This window comes from Thunnus albacares, chromosome 19 (assembly GCF_914725855.1).
Source record: "Thunnus albacares chromosome 19, fThuAlb1.1, whole genome shotgun sequence".
Lineage (NCBI taxonomy): Eukaryota > Metazoa > Chordata > Actinopteri > Scombriformes > Scombridae > Thunnus > Thunnus albacares.
The window spans coordinates 5401326-5420792 of NC_058124.1; the positions used below are offsets into that span (position 1 = coordinate 5401326).

Genomic DNA, 19467 nt, shown 5'->3' on the forward strand with positions numbered 1-19467 from the left:
ATGAAATAAAATATTCAAATCTCTTTCCGAAAGTTAGATGAGAAGATTGATACCACACTCATATATGTCTGTTAAATATGAGGCTAACAAGCAGCCAGTTAGCTTAGCACACACAGAGTTGAAACATGGAGAAAGAGTTAGCCTGGCTCTGTCACAAAATCCACCATATCAGCACCCCTAGAGCTCACCTATTAACACATTACATCTTGTTTGCTTAATCCAACATCCAGGAAGACACTACACCCGGCCAAGAAATAGTCCCACACTTAACTTCCTGCAACCACAACTTGTCACTTTTACACTTCAGTTTTTGTATGGATTAGTGAAACAAGACATAAATTGTTGATTAGTGGGCTTTTCTATTGCTGGTAGGCTGGTTTTGTTACCTTTGGGGAGAGTCAGGCTAGCTGCTTGCCCTTTTTTCCAGTCTTTATGCTAAGCTAAGCTAACTGGCTGCTGGCTGTAGCTTTATATTCAACAGACAGAAATGAGAGTGGCATTGATCTGCTTATCTAACTATTCCTATATACATATTCATATCAGTCATATAAGGATAATGACATGCTACTTAGGGATAACCTATCCTTCATTATGGTAATCTAGAATCTTGAAGTCTATAGCGAGAGACATCTCTCCACAGAGGGCTTCAAAGACTTAGATTCGTTTTTTCTCATTTTGTAAAGCACTTCTGAACATCAAACTCAACCTCAGGCCTATCTGTGATTACAACTCTGTGCACATCACATCTGATTAAATTTGGATTACTTATTTTTTTCTTGAATGTATCATTATAATTAATTGGATACTATCTTGCTCATTGGTGTAGGACTAGACTACAGACATTCCTGGCGTGTATGGAGGCTCATTTGGTTTGATAAATATTACAACACCACAAGTGGCCTGGCAAGCAGCCCACAGGGAGCTCTACAACACATAACTGTCCAGAAGCTAATTAAAACAAAGAGAACATTTTACAGAATATACATAATTATTTGCTTATTTATGTTGAAGTATGAAATAATAAGATAAACTGAGTCGCTACGTCTTATCAGAGCAACCCAAACATGCAGTTTATGTGGCATTAGACAATCAAAAGCAATTGAGTTCCTTGGCCATGTAAGAACAATGTCTACAATGCAGTGAGAGCTGCAGTCTGGAAACAAACAAAGAGAAGCACAACAACAGACTAAAATGCTGCACACATGAGAGGTGCATTGCCTGAGAATAGTTTCAATGGAGCACAAAGCCTCTATCACTGTCAAATATTTGCTCACTGGGATGGTGTGGCACTCGATAGTGCAGGGGACGCGCTGCACTGTAAAGTATCCACCTTTTCCTCCTCTGACAGAATCTCTGAGAATGGAAAGCCAAACAAGACCGCTGTACAATAGCCTGCCGTGTCAATTCCATACTCGACACTGGAACAACAACATCAACAGACAGTGGAGGCGCTTGTTTGAGGAGGACAGATTGAGTGGGAGGGAGGGAGGCCACTGACTGTTTTGACTCATCTCCAGAAAAATCAAAGTCATTAGTAAGCTTCCCCTGAGAGATTCACCGTAGTGCGGTCTAAACATGGCTGCTGTCATATGCTGAGCTGCACACTTACTCCCATTTCCCTGCCTCATTACTCTGCTCTGCCTACCTGCCTCTTCTCTTAATATGTTTCAACCCTAATTATGCAAATGAATCCACTTTACCTTCAACATTAAAACTCTAATAGGTGTAGATACCTCCAGGCATGGTGGTGGAATTCCTGTCCAAGTCTTAGCCTTAAAACCAATTGAAGACAAGTGAGAAAAGATTCCACTGCAGTTGTTTTGCTGACAAATTGATCTTTGTTCAATGAGGCAAAACCTCCACCAACATGATTAGCTTTCATAAGATTGATCTTTAAAGAGGCACTGCACACTTAAACCTGTTTTTGAGCTGTGAACTAAATTATATGACTGTACTGTGATGAAACTGATCAATTCTGGTGTTAATATTGACATCGACACTAAATTTATAAAAATCAGCATTTCATGGGTTGTTTTAAATCAACACTGAACCTTGCTGACATAGAGTCGACTGTTTGGGTCTACGTCATAAAATACCTCCCGTGTCACACATTACGTAGCCACGAAGCCACTCCCCCTACAGTCGTTGCCCTGCAGTCTTCTGCTGCATTTTTTAAATATGCTAGGAGGGAGGAAGCTAGCGGACTTTGGGTTTGTAGTTACTCTTTAAGTGGAGATATTCCTTGTTACGATGGTTCAAATTTGGTTATTGTACCTACTTTTAAAATGTGAGGCCCTATGAAAACCACGTATGCATCTGGAGAATTTAGTTTTAGCTTCAGATACTTGAAAAAGTGTCAGACAACAAACTTCAAGTCACTAAAGATTGTTGTCCTTTTCAATTTTACAGCATAAAATTGCTGCTAAAACTTTGACAGATGAGATGCCCGACTACAAGCTTCCTTAAAGAAGGCAGGGAAAGCACCTCTGTTTCTTATTCCGCCTTCTCTTTGTGTTTCAAGCTTGCCATCATGTGGGAGGTTGAAAGCTGTAAAAATTGCTCCTGATGACGCAGATGCAGCAGCAACTAGAAGAGGATTTCCCAGACATGAACCGAAGGGGTGCTGTTAAAGGGAATGTTGTTTTCTTATGTAAAAAAGAGGAGCACAACAAAAGCCCTGCATACTCACCCACACACAATCTGCTGTGGCACGATGTTCCTGTTGCTGCTGTTTTGTTTCTTGAGCAGATAATACGACACACTGAAACACTGTGGAGTGCAGTACTTTAATGTGGCAATTATGTCCAAGACAAATTAACCCTAGGGTACTTCTAAAGTCTAGCACCATCTATTTATACTTCAACAAATTGTTTAAGAAGGAGAACATACAGCAAAGAAAGTTAAGACCTATGTAATAAACTTAATTTTGTGCTTGAAGGGGAGGAAAAAGGAGAAATGATTAATGTATGTACTCTCATCATAACTGGAAATACTTGTTTCTGATTGGCTGGCAGGTGTCTGTTAAAATTATAAAATAGGTCACAGCCAAAATAGTTCCAGTCAACCGTTTAACCACAGATCTTAATCTGTGCTCAACACAGCCTGACCTGTAGTGGACCTTTTGGGACTGATACCAACACGAGAGAGAAAAAATACTGTGTATTGGCACATTTCTTTTCATTTTTTTACATCAGCACCTAACATAAAGTAATCAAACAGTATAGATGGTTTTGTTAACACTTTTCCATGAAGCCCATGTCTATAATGCATTATAACCATACTTATGTGTTATAATCTGCGTATAGCTCTGTATAATTATAGTTATAAACACATAAATATTCATAATGCTTTATAACAATAATCATAACACATTGTAAAGCATTTTATAATGACTTACAATGTCAAGTATCATAATACTTCGTAATTGCTGGTCACTCGCTGACTTTTTTTTGCAAGGATCATAGTGTATTAATTCCAATAGTTGTAATACATAATAATCATTTTATAATTAATCACTGTTATAATGCATTGTAATGTGATTTTAAGTTACTCTCAGTGGTCATTGGGTGCTTTAAGTGAAGTACTGAAGGCGGAGAGGGAGATATCATTACATTACAAGCTGGTTATAAGTCATTGTAAGTGGTAATTGTTTGCTTTAAGTAAAGTGAAGCAGGACAGTAAATGTAGCGAAGTATGGTTCCCACACCAGGACTTGAACTCAGGTCTCTCAGACTGGATGACTATGCTAACCACTCAACCAACAGCTCATCCCACTAGCCAAGGGCCAGTGCTGGTAATAATCAGTTGTTATTACTTTCTAGAACAGTGGTTCTCAAACTTTTTCACATCAACCCCTTAACTGACGCAAATTAGACCACAGATCCCCATCTGATAGGATTTTTGCTTTTGCTATTACAAAAAGTACATGAAACCCATGACCAAAATAGTCACACATTCTGTCATTGTGTTACTTATGGATGGAATGATAGTGAAAATAAATTATTCCCCTTTTTGCTGGGGAAACCTGGAACCCCCTCAAGGACCATATGGGGTCCTCAGACCCCACTTTGAGAACCACTGCTCTAGAGGGCACAGGCTTGCACCGTGACATTACCTCCTCCTTCGGGAAGTTTGTCCCCATGCTTCAGCCTACCACCTCTAATTCAGAAGTATTAAAATTAATTGAAGTGAATGAGGAGCCTGACACCGTGTGAGGAGATGGTAGGCTGAAGCGCGGGGACACACTTCCTGGAGGAGGGGGTAATGTCACGGTGCAGGTCATTTCTCTCTAGAGATGATTTGACACACTGACCCTTGGCTAGCAGGATCAGCTGCTGGTTGAGTAGTTAGTGCAGTCATCTGTGGTCTGGAAGACCAGGGTCTGAGACCCATTGAGGGATACATTGGCTACATTTAACTGTCCTGCTATATTTACTGTCCTGCTTCACATGACTTAAAGCAAACAATGACCACTTATAGTGACTTAACAGCTTGTAATGTAATCATATCTGCTATATATTACTTCACTTAAAGCACCCGATGACCACTTAGAGTAACTTATAATCACATTATAATGCATTATAACAGTGATTATAATGTATTACAACGATGAGAATTATAATACACTGTGATCCTTGTAAAAAAGTCAATGAGTGACCAGCAATTATGAAGTATTATGATACTTGACCTTATAAGTCATTATAAAATGCTTTATAAGGTGTTAGTATTATTGTTATAAAGCACTATGACTATTTGTGTGTGTGTGTTTACAACTTAAATTATACAGTGTTATAAGCAGATTATAAGGCATTACAAGTATGTTATAATGCATTTTAGACATGGGCTTCATAGAAAGTGTTACCCAGAATTGTAAAGACAGTTTGCCTTTGGTAGATGATATAAGTTGAATTCCTGAAAGCTTTGCACAGGTTTACTTCGCCTCAGTGAGCAAATCTTTTGACTACAGTGAATCCATTGGAATTAGTTAACTTTGGTCCAGAATTTTGCTGTTATGAATGCTAGAGTGAATTGGCCATTACTGTCTAGTGAAAGAAAATCAGCATCTTTGTGTCGGAGAAGATAGGTCCTTATCAGTATTATCCTGACAAACATTTGAAACCAAATTGAATCATTGGGAAGGATCACATTCAACCACATAAATGAAGCCCAAATTTTCAGGGGGAAAAAAAAAACAAGAGTGGCATGACATGCACCACTTTCTGGGTGAATTATCAGTGTGAGGCAGAAACACTAAGATAATGAGCTGTCAGTACTGCACTGGGGGGCAAATCTCTATAGACAGCTCAGCTACCTGCAAGGTTATTATTTCCTCCACAGAACGAACGGCAATCAATGTCTTAGAAAAGTTACTTCAGTCACCTGCAGGGGTATCAAGGATTCAACAAGGATTGATGTAGTAAAAGCAAAGTCTTCTCATTAAGAACTTGCTCTGCCATCCTACCTACTCACATAAACTGAGATCCACAGAAATTCTTTATCTTATTTTTTAAACAAAACACTCATTACTGGGGAAAAATACTATGTAAGGCTTAGTGCCGTTTGTGTAAGAATAAATAACGAACTTGAGTAGGTTTGACAAGGCTGGACATCCAAGGTTTGTAATAAGGCAATGAACAATTATTTGTGTTTGTGTGTATGTCATCCTCAGTAACACACAAAGGTAAATCTGAAGACCGGGGTGATATTCCAGAAAGCAGGTTTAGTGAATACTCTGAGTTTATTAACCCTGAGATGAGGGAAACTCTGGGTTTTCCATTCCAGAGAGAGAGGTAACTTAAACTCTGGGTCTGTTACCGTGGTAGCCTGATTAGTTTAGTCGCTCAGGAATTTCCAATGTTACAGCCTTTATGCACATCAGTCATTTCTTTGAACAGCGGTTTTTCCTCTCACCTTCAAGTATTAGCATCAAGTCACCCTCAGCTCAAAATAAAACCTCTGCGTGTCCTTTTTTTTTTTTTTAATAACACCGTGACTGTGTTAGAGCAGTTCCTGCACTGGAATGTTTATTGCACATAAAGTGTAATCTCAGTTTAAATTTAGAAAATATTTATGATGTTTTAGACATGTAAGATCAATGAATAATAATCTCTATCACTCATGATGTGATTGGTCACACTGATGGAACATAATTCCTATTTTATTGGAGATTATTATGTTAATATTTCTAAGTGAGCAGGATCATGGTGCAGCTGTGGAATGTAGTTTGAAAGTGAGTTTTTTTAAATAGGGTGCATAGTCTTAATGCATTTTAACAGCATTTCAGTGACAATGTTTAAATTTACATTTGTTGAAGTAGCTAAAATAAAGTCACTGAAGGCTGTTGAGCTAAGACACAAACAGATGTGTAAAATTTTAAAATGTACTGTATTTTAATCTAACGCCTTTTCTAGTGTGAATTACCAAACACATTATTACTGAATCAGACTGTGAGCTTACAGTCATGTCTCTATGTCTTTGATCTATATATATTTTTTAAATCTTTAACTATATTTTTCATCTTCAGTTGCTGCCTCCTGTGTTTTTTCTGCATCAGGTTAAAGCTGAACAAATACATTTACAATGCAATGCAGCTACAGCCTGATACACAGTCAGATTCCACTACTTTATCATCCATTAAGGAAATGTAAGTCTGGTAAATGATGAATTAATGGACAACACTGAATAAAACTTAATTGTGTTAACTTATTGACACTTTCCCCGCTGTGACTCAGGCTTTTTTTTTTTTAAAGACAAAATGTGCACCGTCTGCATTAATATCTCTACATCCACTGGATTAAAATGGAGGCTCTGCCTTTTATTTACCTGTTGCCGTGATGAATCGTAGTATCAGAGCTGTATTGATGGTGGGGTTTTTTTCTCATTCATCACACACACGCTTGACTCAGAGTGAACATACTCAGGGTTGATTGAACTGACTCTGATCAGCTGTTCTGGAACCGGAACTCTGAGCTTCCCATCTCAGGGTTCATCAGCTCAGAATTCAGGGTTAGATTCAGTTTGTTAAACCCGCTTTCTGGAATACCACCCAGAAGCTCTTGTCTCTGTTGTGATCTTTTAGTAATGCTTCACTGCAGCTCCTGTAGTGACTACACTGTTGTATTTTAAAGCATTTTAATTACCACCCTTCTCACCACACTGAAGATGAATGCACTTAATTTCAGATATGAGGATGCGAGCCAGCATACAAACAATGCTTATCAGCATCATGTGTGACTGAAGCTGAAAAGAAAAGAAAACCTGTTGTACTCCTATCACTGTATGATTTCAGATAGTGTATGTGTGTATCTGGACAGACTAAAAGTGGAAAAGTAGCATTGTAGCTGATATTTTCGGGGCTTTGCTCACACTAATGGAACAACTAGCTGGGATCATTATCACCATCTTTATCACAGTATGGAATGACAGCTCTCAAATCAGTGGAGTCAATTCAATCCACTTGTTGAGTTTACTCAACATGATTAATGGAGAAATAATGTGAAATCTCTCTAACAGCCTGAAGAAGGTCAAACAGAATTAGCCTATGCTAAGCAATCCAGGTTCCTAGCCTCTAAATTAAATCATCCTGAACTGCATTACATCTCTAACCTGTCCGCCATCAATCACCGCACTAAAGCAGGTACCCAAACGCACTCGCTCCATCAATCTAGGCTGCATCTCCCCTTCTTCTCTTCCTCCTCTCCTAGACAACTCACTCAGACTGTGCAACTCTTTGCATCCTCCATACCTGTCCACAAGCTGCACTCCATCTCCATTTCTCACTCTGTCACTTCTCAACTCTATCATCCCCACTCATTAAGCTTTGTGGGATGAATCTATCTTCACAAGTCAAAGTTAATTCCTTCTTCACACTCTTTTCCATTCATTTTTATCCTCCATCCCAGCCTTTCCTATCAGTGTTCCTTCATTAGCATGGCTGGCTCAATCACTACAATCTTTCATTTTACTTTTCATTAGTCATATCTTTTCTAAATGTAGCCCAGGTCTCGCTACAGTTGGTGATATCTTTACAAGCTGTTAAGCAATACCCGAGTGCTTATTTTCATTTATCAAAAAGTAAAGTGCACAAAAAGCATTTATTTGAAGAACAGACGACTAGGGTGAAGTGACCACTCAGCTGAGCAAATCTGATTTGATTTGTAAGGAGAGGTAAGCGCTGCAAAATCTATTTTTTCTCCAACATATTTGGTGCCAAGTGCTCACTATGGTGGTGTTTTTTTGTTGTTCTTTCCTAAAATCATGCCCATTTCTGTTCATCCCAAACAACCCACTGTAGCTGCTGAAAAATTAAAACACACCACTTCCTCTACACCAGATTTTTCCAAGGCTAAGACCAAGATTTAAAAACAATGAACTGAAGAGGTTGAATTATTATTATTTTATGTTCAATGGCAATATAAAGTAATAAAACAGTCAATTAGACAAATTTATTGTGGGTTATTTACATTAACTGGTTAATATACTTTGAGAATTTAATGAGAGTTTAACATGGAAAAAAAATAAATGCTGGGGGCTATCAATTATCGCTATAGTAGATAAGTGAAGTAAAATAGCTCTACAGGTCATCAGGCAGGTCATCAAGAGACAGCCAGGGGTGTAATAAATGTCTCTGGGTTAATAAGAGTTTCAGACTAAGCCACACAGTGGTGTTCAGAAATGCCTCATGCATTGCACGACACTTACACATCATAGATGTAACAGATTTCTATAATTTGCAACACATTTTCTGATAAAAGAAACTGCTTCATTCAAAAACAAGTTGGAAATGAAAGTGTTTGGATATAAAACAGGGAAATGTAAGATCTCACTAGGGCTTTAATTGACCCCTGCAGCCATTAAAATGTGTTGGACAAGGACCTTCTCGTCCAGCTCCAGTAATGAGTAATGGCAAACTCTCAATCAAATCTCTAGTAAAATCAAAGTAAGGGACACAGTTGGCTGTTACTGGCTCATAATGTATGTAAACAGCCCTCCCTCCAGACTAAAACTGTTTTTCCAAAATGGAGTGTATAATGGAGTGTATAAATCTTAAAATGGCAGCTTGGTGTTTCAGTGTGTACAAGGAAAACGGTAACAGATCAAATCGAACAGAAAATATGTAAATGATATTGTGAATTTGGCAGTGTTAAAAGCCAGTGTAGGTGATCATCAGGAAGGGACTGATGGGAAGGTTGGCACACAGCACAGTAACCACTTGTCTCTGTAGCTGCCCAGTCAGAGTCTGCTATATGGTAACAAAACTCACAAGACAACTTTTTGCTTCTAACTTTTGTCCGTGAGCACTAATTTTAAATGTCGATATAGCCTATCACACAGCTGTCATGAAGCTGTATCCATGTTGATTTTTTCTAATGATGTCACAGCCATAGAGCAATAATTTGGTCAGCCAGGCTGCGTCTACAGTACTCCTTACTAAATGTAGGTTGTGATGCAGTTTTGTTGTTTGCCAACTAAAAGGAGGACAATAAAGAGGAGATATAGTTTTTCTATTGTTTAGGTGTTTCTCTGTGGGCAGAGGTCTCTACTGAAAAGACCTGGAAATGCTAGTGTGGATGCAAGTCATTTTGACACAAAAACAATATTTTTAGAATTAAACTGTTTTGTGTAGGTGTATTCTGACTTAATTGAACAGTGAACAGCTGCCAAACTGGAGCTGAATCTGGTCAAAAGTCCATATGCTGCCCTCACTTACGCAATGAAAGAATGATGATGAATGAATAAATCCCAAGGTTAATCTCAGCATTTATTATACAGTAGCACTGCCTCATGTCCTTGATGTTAAACCTTCAACAAACCCCTTTCCAGATCATAGTATTTAAAACTAATGCAAAACACTACTACTACAAGGTCTCACTATGCAACTAATAAGATCTTTGTACACACAAAAAAACAGAAGCTATATCAGTCTTATTCATGAAATGCTGCTGCTCAACATCTGGCTATTTATTTGACATCTGTGCATCAACCTAACTGTTTCAGTAAATGGGAGCTTGTGATTGCTATTGCTGAACACCTGTACAATGTAATGCGATCCAATGCGATAGCCCTGCAATAAATGTGACATTTGTAAAGTGTATTTTGCTCAGCTTTTGTTGAGACTGACAGAAAAGTTTCAGCCTTGTGGTAATTTTTGAAACTATAGATCCTGGTGATGGTGTTGGATTGTGTGTAAGTGGTAAGTTTGTGCCCCATCATTTAAATAAGGAGAGATTAGTTTATAGATATAAAGCTTTGTTGATAAAGCACAGGTTAGATTTATATGATGCTGTGAACCAACTGGAAGTAGCATTTAAGATTTTAGACTGATAATGTACAGTAACAGAGGAATGTGGGAAAATATACTGTATGAATGAATAGAAGCCAAAAGGAGTGATCTAGAAAAGAGGAGAAGAATGAAGTAGTCTCTCTGATTGAACTGACGCCTCAGTGACCAGTAATAAAACTCTACACTGATATGATACCCAGAACTATTTCTAATTGATTTCAGTTTAATCAACTATCTCCTAAAAACTTGTATGAGCGTGGTCGAAGTGGATGGTGACCAAAGCGCAAGACTTTGACACCAGAGAACGGAGTTTGCTTTGTTAAGGTTAAGGAAAGATGGTGACTTTGGGTAAATATCGAAAAAGTAAACACATCTGGAGTTTCTAAGTTCATTCTTGACCTTGGAAATATCATTTGAGAAAACAATCCCACAACAGTTTTATGAAGATTATTGGATGGTCAAAATGTATCAGATGAACTACTAAATGGGCCTTGAGTGAGATTGTTTTCTAAATTTAACAAATCTTGTGTCTTGCACAATCTTAGTGTTTACTTTTTCAAAATCAGAAGAACTAACTGCTTGAGTTGCCTTTATTATGCTTAAACATCAATCATGCTTTAGTCACCACATGCATATATTGTGGGAAAACAAATGAAAAATGTCACTGAGGGTTTTTCAGATAGGTTCAATAGCAATAACATTTAGCAACTTTGCACATACGTTCATTGTAAACTTTTGCTCAGTATGTTGGTAAGAACCATACTTCAGGCAGCATTACATTTCTTTCAATACGTAGGTTAGTGAAATAGGAAGGTGTGACCAACTGATCGTGAAAAGTGACTGAATGAAATCGAACGACTACAATCCGCTCTTCTCATTTCTTCTTCTTTCAAACTTATCAAAAGATGTGACAGACAGACTTATGAATGATATTACCACAATCTGTTACATGATGTCATGGAAATCATTGCAAAAGTGTTTTCTTTGATGGTTTCTGACATTGGTAACATGGTTGTGAATAAATGCATAAGATTATTATAAATGCATAAGATGGCGAATAAATGCATAAGATTCATTGGTAGTGCAGTGAAGACAGGACATAACCTCAAGCTGCTTGAACTTGAAGAGGTTTAACAGACCAGTAGAGCTCAGCTGCTCCTCCAATAAGAACTTTCAGACAGGAGGAGATTTATTGTTTAAAAGTCATAGGTTAGCAAAATATTGTTAAGTTGTGAATATCAGATGCAATTATACAGGAGGCATGAGAAAGACCTCTGTGTCTCTTAGCCAAGGTCTAATTACAAAGAGTCTGATATAATTAAGAGGTAGAGGAGAGACTGTGTCGCTGATAAGAACCAAGATCAGAGCATCCGGTACAACCTGTAGATGAAGTACCATCATCCAAAACACTTCAGTGCTTCATTTTATGTAGTTGATGATGTTAATTTGATGCAGAGACCTATTCATAACAAATAGTATAATGTGTATGCACATGCTGGAGTTTCTAATGAGCACGTCTAAACCTGACTACATCACAAATGTTATTTTCAATACAGTTACTGTCACACGTTTACAGTATATTTAATAACAAAAGTTCAGTTTTTGTACAAATAAAATGCATGATTCAACCGGAGTGGAATGGTTACTATCATTCTCAAAAATTAAGAAAATACATTATTTTTATTCCAACTCGAGCTTATCAATATTATGAGAAGAAGTGGTACATAAAAAAAGTTATTTCTTCCATCCATTTTCCTTTTCACTCATCCCTCCTTCCCTTGAATTATTCAGTTTTAATACAAGCTGAGTAAGTGCTGTCCCTGAAATAGCTCAGACTTCTAAAAACAGCCAATGAGGGAAACCAAGTTACCAAAACCCACTGAATGATTTATGGATTTCTATAATAATAAACGGAGGCTGATGTATTTTGAGAGTCTAGATGGGGACACAGAAACACGTCTCTTAAAGTGACAATGTGAATATTGATATACAGAAGGCAACTATGCTACAAAACAACACAGGTTTTCTTGCATCATATATTTTCTTAGCTACTTCTCCATTAGACAGTGTGTCTGTGTCCTCTGTGGTTGAGTCTTCCTGAGGAATACAGCTAAACGGCAAGTGGGCTTCATCTTAAGTACTCGCTCTGTGACTGTAAAAGCAAATACTCAGAGCATCATGAGTAAAGAAAACCAGAGCTCATGTGCTGCTGGCCAAGGAGGCAAGAAGCCTTCAAACACTCAGTGAAGGTAAAGGTTCCCATTGTGCTTTCCCCAGACATAAATCTCTCTGAACTGGGAGGTGGAGGTGGAGGTGGAGGAGGAAGTCTGAGTCTAATTTGATCCTATGCCACTGGTTCGAAATGACTTAAAGTCTTCTAATGCCACAAGGGAAAGCGCTTAGTCCAAGGGTCAGGGTACAAAAGACATAGTGCAGTTAATATGAAGCACCACAATAGGAATATACAGTGCTGCTTGAAAGGTTGTGAACCCCTTAGAATTTTCTGTATTTCTGCATAAATGTGACCTAAAATGTGATCACAGATCACAAGTCCTAAAACTAGATAAAACCCAATTAAACAAATTAGACAAATCTTTTTTTTTCATCTTTTTTATTTATTTATTGAGGAAAATGATCCAATCTTACATATTTGTGTGAGGCAAAAGTATGTGAACCCTTGCTTTCAGTAAATGGTGTGACCCCCCTTTTGTAGCAATAACTTCAACCAAACATTTCCTGTAAATGTTTATCATCCCTGCACATCAGCTTGGAGGAATTTTAGCACATTCATCCTTATAGAACAGTCTCAACTCGGGCATGTTGGTGGGCTTCTTTGCATGACCTACATGCTTCAGGTCCTTCCACAGCATTTCTGTAGGATTAAGGTCAAGACTTTGACTCAGCCATTCCAAAACATTATCTTTCTTCTGTTTCAATCATTCTTTGGTGCATTTAGTGTGTTGTCTTACTGCACGACCCACTTTATGTTGAGCTTCAGTTCATAGACAGATACCTTGAGTTGTTCCTGTAGAATTTGTTGTTACAAGTCAGCATTCATAGCTCCATCAATGATTGCAAGCCCTTCTGGTCCAGAGGCAGCAAAGCAGCCCAAACCATGATAAAGTTACCACCATGTTTCACAGAAGGGATAAGGTTCTTATGCTGGGATGCAGTGTTTGCTCATTGCCAAACATAACACTTCTCATTCAAGCCAAAAGGTTCAATTTTGGTCTCATCCATCCACAGAACATTGTTCCAACAGCCTTCTGGCTTATCCACGTGGTCTTGAGCGAACCATAGATGGCAGCAATGTTCTTTTTGGAGAGAAGGGGCTTTTTTCCTTGCAACTTTGCCATGCATACCACAGATATTCAATGTTCTCTTGATGGTGGACTCATTAACATCGACTGTAGCCACTGCAAGAGAGACCTTTAGTTTCCTAGATGTTACCCTGGGGTCCGTTGTGGCCTCCTGGACTATTACAGGCCTGCTCTTGGTGTGATTTTTGTTGTTCGACCACTCCTGGGGAGTGTAACAGTGGTGTTGGATGTCTTCAATTTGTACATGATCTGCCTGACAGTCAACTGGTGGAGTCGAAACTCTTTAGAAATGGTTTTGTAACCCTTTCCAGCTTGGTGACCATCAACAACTCTTCTTCTAAGGTCCTCAGAAATATTGTTTGTTCAAGCCATGACACACTTCCACAAACCTGTGTTGTGAAGCTCAGACTTTGATAGTGATGACCCAGATTTCTCTTCTTTAAATAAGGCAGGGCCTCCCAGACTCACACTTGATTGTCATCCCATTGATTGAAACACCCAACTCTAATTTCGCCTTCAAATGAATTGATAATCCTAGGAGTTCACATACTTTTGCCATGAACAAATATGTAGCGTTGGATCATTTTCCTCAATAAATAAATGGACAAGTGTAAGGTTTTTGTCTCATTTGCTGATGTCAACTGGTGTCTCTTTATCTAGTTTTAGGACTTGAATGTAAATCTGATCATGTTTTAGGTCATATTTATGCAGAAATAGAGCATATTCTAAAGGGTTCACACATTTTCAAGCAGCACTGTATACAATCCCTCCTGCTGTGAATGTGGTCTACAAAACCTAGCAGCAGTAATAGTTTTAGATGTAGGTTGGATTTCGGAATTTCTAGATGAGGTCATTTAACCTTAGTTCATATATGTAAGCTATGCTGTTTTTCTTGACACTAGTGGCATGGTGGTATGGATGGCAATGTCAGTCAGTGGGTCAGTCAGTCCGCCAATTCGGTCCAAAGTGATATAATCCACAAATATTGGTTGGATTGCCATTAAATTTGGTACGAATATTCAAGGTTCCCAGAACCAACCTAATGGATGACTTTGTTGATCACCTCACTTTTCATCTAGTGCCACCATCAGGTCACAGTTTTCACTTAACCTCTCAGAATCTACTCAGTGGATTGGCACAAAATGTTGTACAGATTCCTGGCTCACAGACTATTCTAACTCTTATTCTAATGACTTTGTTGGTCCTGACTTTTTATTTAGTGCCACAGGGTGAAATTTTTTGTGACTTTTTCTGACTAAAAAGTCACACCAACGTCCCAATGTCCCAACAGCTATTGGATGAACTGAATAAAATTTGATATAGACACTCATAGTTCCTAGATAGATAGATAGATAGATAAAACTGTTAAAACAGTCTGAAAGACAGCACCAGACACATGGTTTGACAAGTGTTTGACAAAAACACAAGACAGTGAAGACTCCTTAAAGTGCCAACAGCGCAAATAAAGAATACAGAGACCTAACAGCCAGCAGTAATGAATAATCATGAAGGCCACTTGATACTCTAGCATGCTGTTGAAAAGCTTCACTGCAGCAGGCACAAAGGACCTTCTCAGTCTTTCTGTTGAGCATCGGGGCATGAGCAGCCGTGCACTAAAAGAACTGTTCAGTCCACTAAGAACACTATTGAGTGGGTGTTCTTCATATTTTAGAATGGTCTTCAACTTTGCTCTTGTTCTGTTTTCTAAAAGAACTTCTAAGGAATCTGGAGGTGAGCCAATGATAGAGCCAGCTTTTTTTACTAGATGAAGTATCCCCCTGACTTTTCACTTTGTGTCAAAAATAGACAAAATTTCACTTAGTCCAATACCAAATATAGCCACAGCTGCACTCTGTTTTAATGTTTTGTGGCTCGGGTTGTACCTCATTTGTACATTACTTTGGAAAGAAACTTCTGTCAAATGAATAAATATAAATCCAAATGCTAGCATGATATGACAATAAACTAAGATGGTGAACATGGTAAACATGATACCCACTAAACATCAGCATGTTAATATTGTGCCTTGGTGATAAAGATACATGAATGAATTTATCATTGGTACAACTGACTGAGCTGTAAGCATGGCTGTAGACTCTTAATCTTGTGAACACTAGTGTTGCACTAGATGTAGTTACGGAATATGTTGTGCAGCAGTAATGAAATGAATTTGTTAAACAGTTCTATTTACATAATAACTCCCTTTACCTGACTAACGATGTTATCACAGTGAGTGAGTCCGATTGCGTGACCAAGGCAATGTACCTTGACTAGGTCATGGAAGACTCCGAAAGATCACACAATACACAATCATTTAAAAAATAAATATAAAGCACATAAATACATTATAAACTTATAGGAGTGGCTCTGTTTAGATTTGGACCTTGAATTCAAGTCTAAGCCACTGCACCATTTGAGTAGTGAAAATACCCAGATGATTTAAACAATTTGCTGACCTGAAGAAACCTACAGAATAACACCTCTAAAATGCATTTGTGCTACTGTTTCATAGAAATGTCCTTGGTAGTAATGAAAACAAAGAAAAGCTACTTGACAGCTAATAGAATCTGCAGCTGCTAAACCTGAATCAGTTTTCGAATTTATGAGTAGCAATCAATGCTTCAGAGGTGCTTCACATCTAAAAACCATTACAAGGACGAACTCTTAACACAAAGTGGGAGGAAAGACCCAGAGGGCAGTTGGGAGCAAAAGAAAATAAGTTAACACTTTACAATAAACATCATTAATAGATGGTAAATTGAACTTTAGTTCAGTTATTTTACTGTTAAAAACAATAAAATGCTATTTAATAATGTTTACTAATTATTAGTAATTCTATAATTTATTTTATCATTAGTTTGTGTAGTATAAATAAAAATAAATTATATATTGTATCATAGCTGATAAGATACAATAACAATTACATTCTGATTACATTAGTAAACTATTAAGTTTATTGTTGCAGATGCATTATAACATATTATATTGAGTATTTGTCAATGATTACCGAATGATTTATAAACCATTAAGAAATCATTTGTAAACATCTATAAACATAACATAGATTGATGGACCAGATATTTGTAGCACTTTGTCAGTGGTTAATAATTGGTTTGTAAACCATCTATAAACATTATTTGGTTGGACATTATTAAGTTGCAATTGATATTTATAAAATTTTACAATTGCTTAATAAATATTTAGTTTATAAAGCATGTCTAAACAAAAATGGTCTATATATTTAAGTAAGTTATTAACAAACTTTTAGGCAGCCCTCTAATTGTAAGTTTCAACTTTTCATGTACCAAGGAGTAGCAAACCATATTAACTGTTCCTCACCTGTTACAAAGGACATGTAAATGTATAAATTCATGTACAAAGGTCATTGTTACAATATGATACAATATATAATTTATAAACTGATTTTATATTACACAAACTAACGATAAAATAACATAAATTACAGCATTACTAATAATTAGTAAACATTATTAATTAGCATTTCATTGTTTGTTAAAGGACCAGTGTGTAAGATTTAGTGGCATCTAGTGCAACGCACTTGATATTCATAAGTATGTTGTAATTAGTGTATAATCCCTTGAAAATAAGTGTGTGTTTTCGTTATCTTAGAATGAGCCCTTTATATCTACAGGGGGAGCGGGTCCTCTTTCACAGAGGACACCATGTTGCACCTCCATGTTTCTACAGTAGCCCAGAACGACAAACCAATTACTGGCTCTGGAAAGGGCCTTTCCCGTTTTTCACAAGGTTTGCGGTCGCCGTAGTGGTATTCATTTGGTTGCAATTTGCAGCCTCACCACTAGATGCCACTAAATCCTACACACTGATCCTTTAAGAATAGAATAAATATTAACTAAAGTTTAATTAATTATTAATTTACCATTTATTAATTATGGTTATTGTAAAGTGTTACCGAAAATAATCACATCAATTACATCTAGCATTGTCCAATATAATCAAGCACCAGCCCGTTTCTGCATGTCAATCAAATAATCTTGGAGTGGGAGTATACACTGGGGGCAGGTACCCACTTCCTACATATCTCTTTCGTGGTTCGGCCTTGCTTTACATTTTCCTTTCATCCAATCCACTATTCTGACTCCAGGTTAGTGTGAGAGAAGTCTGACTGGAAATGCATATTAAGGTCTAGAAGGATGCTTCTGTCCATGCAGCGTTACTCCAAGGCATGCAGATATGCATGACAGACAAGCACAAGAGGAAGCAACTCATTTCTCTGGCAGCATGTCAGCCAAGTGTACTGATGGCTGACAGCACAGCCCAGATCTCATCTGTCAATGTGGTCTTAAGACCTACTTAAGATGTTTTGTGTCTCTTTGTGTCCCTTGGCTTGCCTCTGCAAATTATCTGAAGGTCTGGGTTCAGTTGAAAAGCAGCAGTGATGCCAGGAAAAAGTACCCATGATACACGAACTTATGAGCAGGTTATCAGTGCTTTCCTTTGAAATCCTGCATGCTTGGAATACAAAGTGCATCATTGTTAAATGTGCACACAATCGGGACAAATAGCTTTATATATCTACAGTATATTGCTTTGTATAGTGGCATTGTGCTGTGATGGCTCTGTCAAACTTTACAGTAAATGAAATTTATTATTGATCAATTAAAATATAGTTAGGGATGATGGTAATATAATTTTCCCCCAAGACCACTGTCTGCCAGAGTCAATGGTTAAAGGGGACCTATTATGCTTTTTGTGGTTTTCTGTTATTCATATACTGTTAAGATGTAGGATATCTATGCTAAACATCTTAAAAGTTACAAAACTTTAAGTAAGTCAAAAGCCAGGCCTTCAGCCTACTCTGAACACTTCATTTGTGACGTTTTTTTTCTACCTTGCCAATGAAGTGACATCAGATCATGCATGCCCATAAACGGCCAACCATTCTATAGCCTTGGTTGCTAAGGTTGTCGCTTAAGTTTTTCCATGTGTTGTTTGCATTGTTCACTTGCATAATTCGAAACAGATTTGGGCTCAAACATGTACAGATGTATTTGAGAAGTTGATATTTCGAGTAAAGAACGTGAAAAAGAAGTGAAATCCTACTACTGTAGTTTGTTTGATGGTTTGTTTATGTAGCCCCCCGACTGGCTGGAAGTTGGCTGTGACACAGCTTGTGGAGGCTAGCCACACCGAACAGAGTGTGCTCATCAGGAGGGAGGCCATAAAGAGGCAGGAGCTAATGCAGCCTGTTTCCAGCAGAGGCTGAACTGAGGGGCTACATAAAGAGCCAGTATAAGATAAATAAGGATTTTTTTTTGAGCTGTGACTCATGCAAAGCTACTCTAGCGGAGTCCTAGAATAAAAATATAGAGCTGGAAATGTGCAGAATAAATCCCCTTCAAAAATAAGACGGTTGGTTGATGGACATTTCTTTATACCTCCATGCAAAAAGAAGAGCAATACAGAAATTAATGGCCCCAGGTACACCAGGTATGAACATGTGATCTGTATCTGAATACATGATCTGGAATGATGATATTAGAGGTATTAAGCTTCTCGCTACTTCCATTCTGCCAACATTGTGATCAGCTCTCAATATGCAGTCCCAGGGCAAGGGAAGCAATGCCATGGACAGGTGTCATTAATTGCTAAATCACTTTTGTGAGGGAAGACTTGCTAGCCACTGCTACATGTAGTTTTTTCCAGACAGCTTAAGCTAGTGGGAAGAGGAGGGGTTAGGGGACCTTTCATGTTGATTTTTTTTTTTTTCCTTAACGATGTGGTCAAAATGTAAGGACAGCATTTATACCTGGAATCACAATGTGAGCCAGATCTATTCCAGATGTGGTCTGGATGATCCAATCACATTACAATTACAACACA

At 37.8% G+C, this 19467-nt stretch overlaps 1 protein-coding gene across 5 annotated transcripts in view; it reads left to right on the forward strand.

Moving 5' to 3' along the window:
• The window catches only part of trappc9 (trafficking protein particle complex subunit 9), a 213591-nt gene that overhangs the window by 172998 nt on the left and 21126 nt on the right, over positions 1-19467 (forward strand). The window contains exon 22 of one of the 5 annotated variants that reach the window (XM_044335382.1): positions 2522-2992. The exons of the other annotated variants lie outside the window; for them this stretch is intronic. Coding sequence (XP_044191317.1) covers positions 2522-2544 — 23 coding nt within the window. The 3' untranslated portion in view covers positions 2545-2992. Of the gene's footprint in view, positions 1-2521; positions 2993-19467 lie in introns of those variants that run through there. 5 annotated transcript variants of the gene reach the window in all.